Source organism: Moschus berezovskii, chromosome 1, assembly GCF_049115385.1.
Source record: "Moschus berezovskii isolate FMDL1 chromosome 1, NW_MosBer_1.0, whole genome shotgun sequence".
NCBI classification, from domain to species: Eukaryota; Metazoa; Chordata; class Mammalia; order Artiodactyla; family Moschidae; genus Moschus; species Moschus berezovskii.
In genome coordinates, this window is record NC_142460.1 from 75099114 (window position 1) to 75112503 (window position 13390).

At 42.4% G+C, this 13390-nt stretch overlaps 1 protein-coding gene and 1 pseudogene across 2 annotated transcripts; both read right to left on the minus strand.

Moving 5' to 3' along the window:
* Positions 1 to 2848: 2848 nt before the first annotated feature.
* Positions 2849 to 3788, minus strand: LOC129551454 (poly(A) polymerase alpha pseudogene; annotated as a pseudogene).
* Positions 3789 to 4662: 874 nt separating this feature from the next.
* DPPA4 (developmental pluripotency associated 4) lies at positions 4663 to 13160 on the minus strand. 2 transcript variants are annotated; one of them, XM_055418263.2, is made up of 7 exons: positions 13140 to 13160; positions 11162 to 11312; positions 9883 to 10052; positions 9746 to 9796; positions 9368 to 9626; positions 6403 to 6598; positions 4663 to 4693 (listed from the first exon to the last, which is right to left on the minus strand). In XM_055418263.2, exons 1-7 carry the CDS (start codon positions 13158 to 13160, stop codon positions 4663 to 4665), a joined length of 879 nt encoding a protein of 292 aa, XP_055274238.1. The 2 variants fall into 2 exon arrangements, with proteins under 2 accessions (XP_055274238.1, XP_088696174.1); XM_088840048.1 differs by lacking the exon at positions 13140 to 13160 and having other exon boundaries at positions 11162 to 11543.
* Positions 13161 to 13390: the final 230 nt, after the last annotated feature.

Here is a 13390-nt window from a genome sequence, read left to right on the forward strand (position 1 = left end):
CAGCATCAGTTCTTCCAATGAATCTTGAGGGTTGATTTCCTTTAGGATTGACTGATTTGATCTCCTTTCTGTCCTAGGGACTCTCAAGAGTCTTCCCCAGCACCAGCATTCCGTTACTGCCTTCCTTTACTCTAGATAACTCCTCACACACTGCATTCTCCTTAAGGCCAGATATTTGCTTACAGAGCAACATATTTAAATGCATTCTTATTGCAAGAAACATAACTATCATTAACCACATTATGACACAACACCAAATATTTTTCTAGAGTTAATCCATAACTCTAGATCTACAATATACAACTGTTCTCATTACACATTGGCCCAGAAAATTCATCAAAATCCCAGCAGGATTTTTGTTGCAAAAGGTGACATGCTGATTCTGAATTTATATGTAAAGGGTTCCTTAAATCAATAATAAGAAAACAAATAATCCCTTCCCCCCAAAAGAGCAAAATTCTTTAACAGCTATTCCATCAAGAATCTATATGGAGGGTAAATTAACACCACAATTAAGATACTGCTGTACACTCAAGTGGGCTTTCCAGGAGGCACTAGTGGCAAAGAACCCCCCTGCCAATGCAGGAGATGTAAGAGACCTGGGTTTGATCCCTGGGTTGGAAGATTCCCCTGGAGGAGGGCATGGCAACCCACTCCAGCATTCTTGCCTGGAGAATCCCATGGACCGAGGAACCCAGTAGGCTATGGTCCATAGGTTCGTAAAGAGTGGGACACGACTGAAGTGACTTAGCACACACACATACATTAAAATGGGTGAATTTAACTGTATGTAAATAAAACTATGTTCAACAAACTTTAAGGCTAGAGAGATTAAATTCCCAAAGCCACACAATTTTGAAATTGCTAATAAGTGCTTGGTAATTACAGATCACTTAAGTGTAGAAAAGGAAGATAGAGACAAAACATGGTTGATATTACAGCAATTACTCTTGACTATCATATCATATATTACAGCAATTACTCTTACCTATCACTTTCCTAATATAATTTCATTTTTGAAAGAAATATTTTTTTTCAACCTAGCAAAGGCGAGCTGTTAACTTCATTGAGCTTTAAGGATAGAAACTTAACTTGTATCTAGTTGCCCTCATTTTTTCTTTTCCATTTTTAAAATATTTTACTTGGCTGCACTGGGTCTTGGTTGTGACATGCAAATTTTGGAAGGGCTTTTTACTCAGAGAACGTAATTTCAAAACCACAATGAAAGCTGAAAATGTCCTATAAAAAGTGACAGCTGTATGATAGTAGAAGTATATGAAAGCATTGGTTTGGCAATTATACATGAGTTCAGGTGTAAAGTGGCATGTGAACTCTCAGGTGAGGCATGTGGGTATCTAGTTCCCTGCTGCTGCTGCTGCTGCTAAGTCGCTTCAGTCGTGTCCGACTCTGTGTGACCCCATAGACGGCAGCCCACCAGGCTCCCCCGTCCCTGGGATTCTCCAGGCAAGAACACTGGAGTGGGTTGCCATTTCCTTCTCCAATGTGTGAAAAGTGAAAGTGAAGTCACTCAGTCGTGTCCGACTAGTAGCGACCCCACGGACTGCAGCCTACCAGGCTCCTCTGTCCATGTGATTTTCTAGGCAACAGTACTGGAGTGGGTTGCCATTGCCTTCTCCGTCTAGTTCCCTGACCAGGGATGAAACCCTTCCCCCTGCATTGGGAGCTCAGGGTATTAATCACTAGACCACCAGCTAAGTCCCTCTTGTTTCTTAACAATAAGGATTAAGTGAGTTTCAATCCAGTATAGATTTTTTAAAAAAAAGATAATTTTAGTAGTTTTGAGAATCAGAATATATCAAAGAATATTACCAATGAGGTAAGATTTAATCAGGGCTTTGGAAGAGCAGAAGGAAGTTCTGACATTCATTTTCATTACAGCTAACGAGTCCTGAGACAGAGAAAATCCTGCCCAGTCTCTGAGCCTGTTATATAACCCTCCCCAGTGTGATAAATCCCCCTCACGTCCTCCTCTTTGTCATCCATCATAAGAAAAAAGAGGACCTCCTTAATATATTATATAATATATACTGAGGTTCCAGTATACAAATTCTAGGAGTACAGACATGGGACAGACACCATTTTCTCTCTGATCGCCAAACCCTTTTTCTTTGAGGTAAAATTTACAGTAAAATACACAGATCTTAAGTGTCCTATTTGATAAGTATTGATAAATGGTAGTCAACTCCCTAGTCAAGACAGAAAATACTTTCATCACCAAAGAAGTCTCTCTTTGCCCCTTTCAGGCAATGACTACTCCCACCCTATGCATTAGTTGAATAAAGAGAAGTGTTATTTTTCACTTTGGGTAGATAGATTGCAGGTGATGAAAAGAGTTAAGGAGGAAGAACACTGGGTGTCAACACAACAGAGATTTTCCTGTCCAAGAGGTAACTCACAGCAATTACTTTCCAAAAGAATATAGACAGGGCAGAGGTTTCTTTTAAAATATAGATTTCCAAGTAAGTTGCAATCTGTCTCCTTTCCTAATTCACTTCAAACCTTTTCATTCATCATTCATTGAATAAACATTTATTGGAGGTTGTTGTGATACCCACATGCAAACAAAATTGACTAATCTTTTTATACTGTTTGGGAAGACAAACAAATTATAAATTAGAGGAGATAAGTATTATGGAAAAGGGGGCATGAGGTATAAGGCACTTTGTGAAGGCCTTGGAAGTCATTACAAGGACTTTGGTTTTCCCTCTGAATCAACAGGATCCAAAAGTGGGTTTTGAGCATTGTCATGATCCAACATATTTCAGAAGGATCATTTCACATACACAATGGAGTATTTTATTTTTCAGTGTCTATAATCAACTTTATTTTAATATAGTCTAAACACATATCATTTAAAAAATACCAAGAAAAATTTATGTACAAGAGTTGATGCTATTGCATTTGGGCAAAGCTGGCAAGTTCCTGCTATAAGCATATCCCAGGAGATACCACTGAGGAAACCTAATATACTGGAGTAGATGTTGTGGCATTTGGCCCACAGTTTGATAGCCCTCAGGGTTAACCTGAAGTTGTCAATGTTTGATACTAGATGTAAAACATCTTGTAAAACTATTTAATTGATTTGCAACAAAATCAAAACCCTTTAAGACTTCTTATACATATCTAAATTTTTAAGCAGACTGTCATGTTTTAAGTCCAAGTTTCCTGGAATAGTCTGCAGTGTTAATCTTGCAAACAAAATATCAATCTCTATCCCATCAGTTTGATAACTGGTACAAATGCCTCTTCAACAGCTCTTAAATCTTTTACTTCTCCCTGTAATTTCAACTTATCATAGAATGAGGTGAAAAAGTCACTTCAATCAACATGTCTTGGTGTAACACACAATGTGTCAATATTGGCATTTTTTGTATATACTCCTAATCTGTAAGATCCGGATGTCAATATTTTCCCATCAGCATGTTCAATTACAGATTGTGGAAGATTCTTGCTTTCACCGATTCGTATCCAGTCTCACTGATTTCTTGTATCCAGTCTTTTACCAGGTTCAGTTCAGTTCAGTCGCTTTTACCAGGTTAATTTTCCCCAAATCAAAATCCTGCACTGAAGTTCCTCTTTCTCTTCACAAACCTCAAAGGGCTTCAGAGTCTCCACTAGTTTCTGTGTAAGTAGGCAGTTGTCTCCTTGGGGGCTGCAAAGTGGAAGGGAGAAGTAATGCCATAGTGCTTCTGTGGCGGGTGTGTTTGCTGTGATCCCTGCTTTGTAACTGGAGACAGCTTTGTCTCAGCACTGTACCGCTCAGTCATACTCCGCCCCCCTCGCCGGCAACAGCAGCCAGCCGTACTCTGGGCAGGATCCACTGATCTGGGAAGGAGGGGCCTTGGCTGCCTCAGCCCTGGCCCAACCTCACTCCTGCTCCAGCCTTAGAGTATTATATTTTAAAATAAAAGTTTTAAGCTTAAAATTTTCTAGTTGCCTTTTTACTAGAGGCACTATAATGTATCATTCAATCCAGAACACTTAAAAAATTATATATAACTCACATATACATAAAATACAGACGTCTTAAGTGCATAAGTTGTGAATATTTACATATGGATGGATGCATCTAAGTAACTGGCACCCAGATGAAGGTAAGCTCACCTAATTATGCTGAGACAAGAGTCATACTCAGGACTGATTGCTTCCCTGTGAACAGACTCTTTGGGGCAAGAATATTGTCAGTGATACATTGTATCACGTCAGGAAACACATTTCTGCTTGTACCATGCCTGGTGATGATAAGGTTGAATATCTGGTTAAGGTATACATGACCAAATTTCAACTGTTGCCTATAAGATCCATCTTGTCCAATGTAGAAATTTACTTGAGGCATTTTCAAGCAAATTAATTCCATTCAGTGACTCAGTATTTTTAAAATGTCCCCATCTCCTTTATCCTCTGCTCCCTTAGGGCTGGGCATCTTTGGAGAGACAGTCACTTCTGTTTCTGTTTCCCATCAGTTCACAGGCTTTCTTTCATGTAACCTTGTAAGCAGGCTGTGCACCCTGGAAGCAGGAAGCATGGAGAGAGTGGAGCGGCCCAGAGTTCAGCTGTCTAAAGTCACCATGAAGTTGATTGTAGTCACTTCTCTATCATTAATTATAATCATAGCTGTACCCTTTTACTGGTAATATGATCTCACTGCAGGCTTTTTGTTAATACTTTATTCCTATAAAGTAAATGAAATGTTTTTAGAATTGAGAGGAAATATCAAGTTGCATTCTTGAAAAGAACCAAGAAACCCACCCCAAAATCCCAATAAAATCTCCCGTAAACTTTAGGACCATGTGTGGAAAGCATGTGGCCATGTCATCAAGGAATGACAATATTCAAGTTATATTATTCTCTAATATGTTCTTGTCCTGTGCAGCTCATGGGCAGGAGAGGCCCCACAGGGAACTTAAACCATTTGACCAGTGGCCCAAGAATGTTACTAAAAGGCTACCCAAAGTGACCTCCATTGTATTCAACTTGCTTGACAAAAGATTGTGGCAGGAAACAGGATAGCCAAAATGGGAAAAGATGAGTACACACTCATACTTCCTCCTGTGGGACATGGTATTGTGCCAGGGCCTGAAGGCTGGCACTTCTGGCTGTGGATGGGGAGAGTCTAGCTGGAGACTCTTCCCCCCACCAACTGAGGCTTCAATTTCCCAACTGCCCTAGACCTCTGGCCTTCAGTCATGATGATACCAAATGAGGGCCCCCAGCAGGCCAACAGAGAACTTGGGATGAAGCCCAGAATGGTTTCCTGCACAACTGTGGGGTAAGGAGGTGGATCCCTGGGAACCAAGTCTGGGCTGAACCAGCCCCTCTATCCAGAAGGATGGATCTCTTTCCATCCTCCTCCTCCATAGGCCCCTCTCCTAAGCTAAGCCCAGAAGCACACTTAGCCCTCTTCAACAGAAAACATGACAGTTCCCGCTGAGCATCCTGCTACTCCCGCTTTGTGCCTTTCAGAAATTGCCTCCGATTGCAGCCTCTACTTCTCTCCTCCCCTTATTCAACCCACACCAAATCATCTACATTCTCTACTGCTTTCAATCTTCTCCAATCTATTAGGTTATCTATATCTTCTTCAGCTTCATTTGCTATGACACTGCTGTTCCTTGAAGCCATCTTCAGCCCCAATGCAGCTCTTGTTAGTGTTTAAGTACAATTACCAAATAATTATCTAGTAGCCAGATTACTTCTTTGGCACCTATAGAAGGTGCCAGGCCCTTTAAACATGAGAAATTGAATTATCCCACATGATTTTTCTAATAGAGCTTGTAGCCTACCCTCCTCGGCAGTGTAAGCCTCAGTTTATTTACTTGCTTAAAACTTTTCAGTGGCCCATCACCCAGGGATGGTCTGAAGCTTATTTTCCACGCCATTCTGTCACTACTGGCAATTTCTTTATCCTAAGTCCTTTCACAACCTTCGCCTTGGTCCCTATACTGAAAAATGATCTTACACCCTCCTTTACATCTAGATAATTCTTCCTTTAAATTAAGAAACTTCCTGTTTGCTCACAGTCATCACATGGTGATGCAGTGGTTTACCTAGCAGTTATCCCCATTATACTGTAGGCCACTTAAAGGAAGGATTTTTTTGCTAGTCATTATTTCTGTGTAGTGCATATGCCTGGGATACAGTAATTATGCAGTGGTTGCTGCCTCAAAGTTATGGGTCTCCAGGTAGATGCATTAAGCCTTGACATAAAAATGTTCTTTTTCCAAGGAATATACTTTCCTAGTGAGAATTTTTGTGAAACTCTTTACTGACAACTTCTGCTTAAAATGCAGGGCTAATTAAGATAAATATGTATTTCCTTTCTCCCTCCAACTAAAAACCGGATGCCCACATTCAGTGTGTAGAAAAGTACCAGGTAATTACCTGTGTACACACTCAGGGCATAGCATATTGTCCTCCAGGTGTGGTGGTGGAAAATCAGCAGAAGGTATCAGGAAGAATGCAGACACCCTCCTTCGTTTTCCAGGCACCCAGGCCTGTCCAGCATGAAACTGTAAACGAACCCAGCCTTCTGTGTTAGCTGGGAGACTTCTCCCGTGGACCACGCACCACCGGACCTCTGGGGAAGGAATAGAGAGGCAAGTATGAGCACAGCAAGACCCAGTCCTAATGTCTGAGTCTGCACCATGGCCTTTGATTCAACTGTCTTTCTCAAGTGCCAGCTCTCAGATACCAACACTGGACACCTACTTATTCCACTCTATTCCTTTTAGAAAATAATGTAAAAACAGCTCCTGTTAAATTTTTTGAAAAGAAACGAACAATACAGTTGGATATGTAGAGGCAAGTGGGTAGGTTGACAGTGTGTTCCGGGGTGGGGGTGGGGTCAAACCTTACCTCTGCCCATCTGGGATTCTAACAAATACATTAACAAGGGAAAAACAGTTGATGAATTCATGCAGCACACACAATTCAGGGGAAGAAAGCAAAAACTAGCTCAAAATGGCAGCTTAGAATATTTCATCTTATACAACATCTTCCGACAAAGAACAATACATTTGTAAAGAAATGACAGGACAAAGGGAAGCAGTTTTAGGCTCCATTTGAGAGGAAACTAATGGATGAAGTATGGATAAATCTGTCTCCAGCAAAAAGAACATAGATATCCTGCCTTTAGGCTAGAAAAGGAGAGCCTTTTCTGGGTTTCAGTTCAGTTCAGTTCAGTCGCTCAGTCATGTCCGACTCTTTGCGACCCCGTGAATCACAGCACGCCAGGCCTCCCTGTCCATCACCAACTCCCGGAGTTCACTCAAATTCATGTCCATCGAGTCGGCGATGCCATCCAGCCATCTCATTCTCTGTCGTCCCTGTCTCCTCCCACCCCCAATCACTCCCAGCATCAGAGTCTTTTCCAGTGAGTCAGTTCAGTTCAGTCACTCAGTCGTGTCCGACTCTCCGCGACCCCATGAATCACAGCACGCCAGGCCTCCCTGTCCATCACCAACTCCCGGAGTTCACTGCTGCTTAATTGCCTTCAGCTCAATTTTTATGGCAAAGAGCATTCATTCTGGTTTCCTTCAACAGAAACATTAAGCCAGATTAGGTCTGGGAAGGCCATCAGTTCAGGGGTCTCATATCTTCAAAAAAAAAATTTTTTTTTAAAATTTTTTAGCGACATCAATGGTTTAATGGAGAGGGGTATCTTACACATCTGAAGCAAAGTCCTGGAATAACACTCCACTGTGTGCAAAAGACAGTGGGCAGGATATGGTCCCAGGCTTTGCTCCTGAGGAGCAAGGGAGGTCACCAGGGGACAAGGGTCTCAACAGACATTGTAATGGCTAACCAGTACATGGTCTTCCTTAATTTTATCTCCTTGATAAAAGAGCCTCTTGACGAAAGTGAAAGAGGAGAGTAAAAAAGTTGGCTTAAAGCTCAACATTCAGAAAACTAAGATCATGGCATCCAGTCCCATCACTTCATGGCAAATAGATGGGGAAACAGTGGGAAGAGTGGCAGACTTTACTTTTGGGGCTCCAAAATCACTGCAGATGGTGATTGCAGCCATGAAATTAAAAGATGCTTATTCCTTGGAAGGAAAGTTATGACCAACCTAGACAGCATATTAAAAAGCAGAGACATTACTTTGCCAACAAAGATCCGTCTAGTCAAGGTTATGGTTTTTCCAGTGGTCAGGTATGGATGTGAGAGTTGGACTAAAAAGAAAGCAGAGTGCCAAAGAATTGATGCTTTTGAACTGTGGTGTTGGAGAAGACTCCTGAGAGTCCCCTGGACTGCAAGGAGATCCAACCAGTCTATCCTAAGGGAAATCAGTCCTGGGTGTTCATTGGAAGGACAGATGTTGAGGCTGAACTCCAATACTTTGGCCACCTGATGCTAAGAGCTGACTCATTTGAAAAAACCCTGATGTTGGGAAAGACTGAAGACAGGAGAAGGGCCGACAGAGGGTGAGACGGTTGACTGGCATCACCGACTCAATAGGCATGAGTTTGAGTGAACTCCGGGAGTTGGTGATGGTCAGGGAGGCCTGGAATGCTGCAGTCCATGGGGTCAAAAAGAGTCAGACACGACTGAGCGACTGAACTGAACTGAATTTTATCTCCTGTAACTCTTACAAAAACATCATGAAATAGGTATATTATTATTAACCTATGTTACCCAGAGCAACCTGGGAACTAGATTAAATAACTGTTAATGTCACTTACTTAACAGATGATAGGAGATACAGGGCTTTAGTTCAGGCAGTTGATTTTAGAGCCTGCCTTTACTTTTGTAATTCTTTAAAGAAGGGGGGAAAATTAAGCCAGAATGCTGTCTTCTTCTGATTACTTCATTAATTTAAAACAGTGTCTCTCAAAGTGTGGTCCCCAGATTAGCAGTGCCTGGGAAATTGTTGGAAATATAAATTCCCAGGCTCTACCAAGACCTGAATCAGAAAAATCTGTGGCTGGGACTTAGGAATCACCATGGCTTCAGGTGATATTGATAATATTCTGAAGTTAGTCAGTGGTTAATATCAATTAAGCTTCTTTTCCCACCTGAACCAGAACCTGTTATTAAAATGAGCTAATTGGGACTTCCCTGGTGGCACCGTGGATAGGAGCCCGCCTGCCAATTCAGGGGACATGGGTTGTATCCATGGTATGGGAAGATTTTACATTCCGGTAAGCCTGGGTGCCACAAATACTGAGTCCAAGTGCTGTAACTGCTGAAGCTGGCTCGCCTAGGAGCCCGTGCTCCACAAGAGAAGGCTCTGCAATGAGAAGCCCGCTCAGTGCAACTAGAGAAAGCCCACATTGAGCAATGAAGACCCAGTGCAACCACAAAGAAATATATATGTGTATATATATTTTAATAATGAGCTCACCACAAGTCTCTTGTGATCGTACTGACTCCGTCTTTACGGCCCTGGCTGTCATTCTGCTCCAGGCGGCAAACACAGCTTCTGAGTCGGGGGCAGAAGTTGATACAACTCCCTCAAGGGCAGGTGGCCCCTGTGCAGGAGGAGCAGCCCCTTCAGAAGACGTTCTCTCAACAGAGCATTCCAGTGGTAGTTCCCCCTTTTCTATCTTTATCCTTTTTGATAGTGACAGGATCCTGGCCTCCTGTGCTGTGGCAGGAATGTTCTACAAAGAGGGTTTAAAAGATGAAAGGCTGTTCTTCTACTCACCTTTTGATGCTAAAATAAGTAATTAGGATGAGAACGAAACCTTCTATTGAGCCACATTCCCTACAAATTACTCACTTTTTGATGAGGGTAAGCATATTCACAGAGTCGTTTATATCCATCTAGTTTCTAAGACAAGAGAAGAGTGAGTTAATAATCGGACTAAGGTTCATGGTCTTCCTCCCAAGGGCCTCATTCCCACTCTGGACTCTCACTGGGCCTTTGGTGCTCAGTTTTAACTGCTGGCACCAAGCACGAATGACGTCCCTGTGGACCAGGTTGATGGGCGGCAGGACAGAAGGCAGAGGGGGGATGGGGATCTGCGTCCGTGTCTTCGGAGGTTTCACACGGTCACAACGTTGTGATGCGTCTCCTGGACCGCAAGCTGAAGGAGAACGGGATAGAATGAGCAATAATTAACTTTAATGTAGACCTTTAAAATGTCAAAAGTACAATCACTTTTAGTTCTCAGTAGTCAATCCCCACTGTACAATTCAACGACTCCCAAAGACTACCTAACCTCCAAGGGTGTGCGTGTGCAGTCACATCTGACTCTTCGCGGCCCCATGGGCTATAGCTCACCAGGCTCCTCTGTCCATGGGATTTCCCAGGCAAGAATACTGGAGTGGGTTGCCATTTCCTTCTCCAGGGGATCTTCCTGACCCAGGGATCAAACCCTCATCTCCTGCATTGGCGGGCAGATTCTTTACCACTGAGCCACCAGGAAAGCCGCAAACTCCAAGGGACAGAACCTCAAACCTAAGACTGACGATATTTCTGAATCCCTCAGTTTTCTTACTTCCTCAAACTCCCCACTACTTGCACACACTTGCTCTTTTGTGAGAGCAATAAGCCACAGACTCTGAAGAGGCTGACCTAGAGACTGCACTTCTCTAGAGGTTGACCTACAGCACTTCCAATTCCCGAGGGAATAATAGAAGTTTTAGAACTGAGGTCATAAATACTCAGTTTTACCTTGCCCTCTCACCACAAGACAAAATAAACCACTCAGCAATGCTACACAACTACTAGCACCCATAACTCTTGCAGCCCACCCCAGCCAGGGCAGCACTCCGGTTTCCTAATGCACCTCACATACTCTTACCATTCAAGAAGGATTCAAAGGACACACCTCCAGAACAGTCACAACTATAGTGACACGAAGTGTAGGTTGTTTACCTAATTATGCTAAGTGAATTACAACTGACCGTCCACCCTGACCTTGACCCAAGTTAGCATAAAGTGAAGCTTCAAGGGTGGGATTTCAAATTTATACCCATCTGCACTCAGATCACCACACATTGAGCTCCTTATCTCCCAGCAGCAGAGTAGCAGAAACAATGCTCAGAACCAGGAGATGAGGCTTAAGCGAGGCTTCAAAGTGTAGGATTTACAGAATACAGGATGAAAATTTCTTTCCTACTTTTTCCAGAGAAATCCCTTAGTCTTCTCAAACCCAAGGAAACACGATTTGAGGAACTGTAGCTCTCTTACCTGTGCTATTTTTTGTATCTCTTTTTCTTTTGGTCCCCTGTGCTGAGTTTTTTGCTATCTCTGCTTCACCAGAAGTTCCCTGTCCCTCTTCAGCTTCTACTGATGTAAGTTTGCAACTCACATGTTCTTCAGATTTCTCTGTGGAGTTGTTCTGGGGACAGAGGAACCAGCCAGTCATTGTTTTGGGGTCCGACCCACTGCATCCACTGCCTGACTTCAGATACCTCACGTCCAAGGTACCAAGACAATCATTGAACTGTGCTGGCAATGTGGAATCCCTTCTGGACATCATCTTAATACTTGGGGTTTCTTTATAAGAAAGGGAAGCAACGATGGGGAAATGGAAGGTCGATTTGAAAGTATGAGAGAAGGGGAATTCCATGGCTGTCCAGTGGTTAGGACTCTGTGCTTTCACTGCCAAGGGTCCAAGTTCAATCCCTGGTTGGGGAATGGGGGAACTAAGATTCTGCAAGCCAATCAGCACAGCTCCCTCCCCCAAAAATGAAAGAAAAGATAAAACAAAAGACATAGAAGAAACTAGCCTCTGCTTTGGAGAAAACACTAAGATCTCATATCCATTCTCCCTCACCTGGAAGGTTTTTTTTTTCCTATTCCCCTCCTTGACCTCTACCAGATAAACCTCTCCTGTACTATTGCTCCAAGTTACTGTCACAAAACTCCTTTCCAACCTATTTACTTTGCTGGAAGGGATATCACTCAACTCTACACACACCACCATCCCTTATATTCATATCCTTAAACTTTAATCCTCTTTCAGAAGCTCACTTTAAGTGTTAAGTTCATCTAATAACCTTTTCTTTATAGAGCAATACAAATCAATGGATTCATTCCTACCACTTGATGGATGTAGGTTTATATTTGCTTGTGTGATTTGATCCATACCTGTTACTCCATTTGATTATGAGGGTAGAATTCCTTTCCCTTTTGTTGTAAGAAATACTGGGTAATTCAAAAGAAACAAGAGAACAGTAGGGATAAAACTGTTTGATACAAAGAAACTAACATCTGTTGAGTCTATACCTTCCATCAGGTATTGTTCCACAGGACAACACTCCTTTTCTTTCTTTCAATTTTCAGACGCAGAAGTTGAGGCTCAGAGGTTACATAACTAAGGGCACACTGGTAAGCATTTAAGATAGAAATTAAACCACAAATCATTACTAAAAATCCCAGTTTTGTTCCCAAATCTAAATCCTGTCACCTCCAAGATGGAAGTATGGGACAAATTCACATTTGTATGGCACATTTACATCTCTATAGTAGGTTTACATTCATACTCAAATCTCGCAGCTGCGCAGCCCTTACAGAAATTACTAACTTTGGGGCTACACAAAAGGGTTTTTTTTGGCCACACCAAGAGGCTAGTGGGATCTTAGTTCCCCAACCAAGGATCAAACCCTGGCCCCAAGGAGGATGCTGAGTCTTAACCACTGGACCGTCAGAAAATTACCCCCTTACAAAAGTCTTAATTAAAATCGGGAGGGCAAAAATGACCTGGTTCTGGGAAAGAGATCTGGAGAATGCTCAAGTTTCTCTGGCAGAGTAGCTCAATTTTTCTAGACAAGCCCCACAGCCTCTCCAACTTTAATTGCTATCTGCAGTGCTCCTCTGTAGGTCTGGTTTCTGATTATTCCTTGGCCCTAATGACTCAGGGAAACAATGAATGCGGATCCATTTGGTTTCGAACCTGTGTCTATAGAAGGGAAACTAAAGGATCTCATCCAATTTACCAGGCAACGATCATATCCCAGGAGTCTCTTTTTTAACAAGAGAAGGAAATTCTTAATGTAAGATTCAAGGCACTCTCTTTTCTCCTCAAAAAGAAGTGAGTGAATTCTAAGGGAACTCTTAGAATTTCAATTCTTAAGGCACCTTCTTTTCTCCTCAAAAGAGAGGTTAAGTGTGCCCGACAATGATTTCACAAAGACAGAAGCAAACCCATTCAGATTGTACTTACCTCCTTGTTTGTGCTCTCCATGCTCAGAAAGGTCAAGGTTGATAAAATGAAGACTCTCCTTACTTCTGAAATGGCTCCAGCCCGATTGCTCTTTAAAAAGTCTCCTCCTCCTTCCGCCACCCATAAGCACTTTCCTTTTTCTCCTCCCCTCTGTCCCTCCCCCATAACATGTGAAAGCTAAGCTTGCCTGCTTTCTTATTCATGAGTGACTACGGTATGAATGAATACATTTGAGGCCCTTTCCTGTGAGT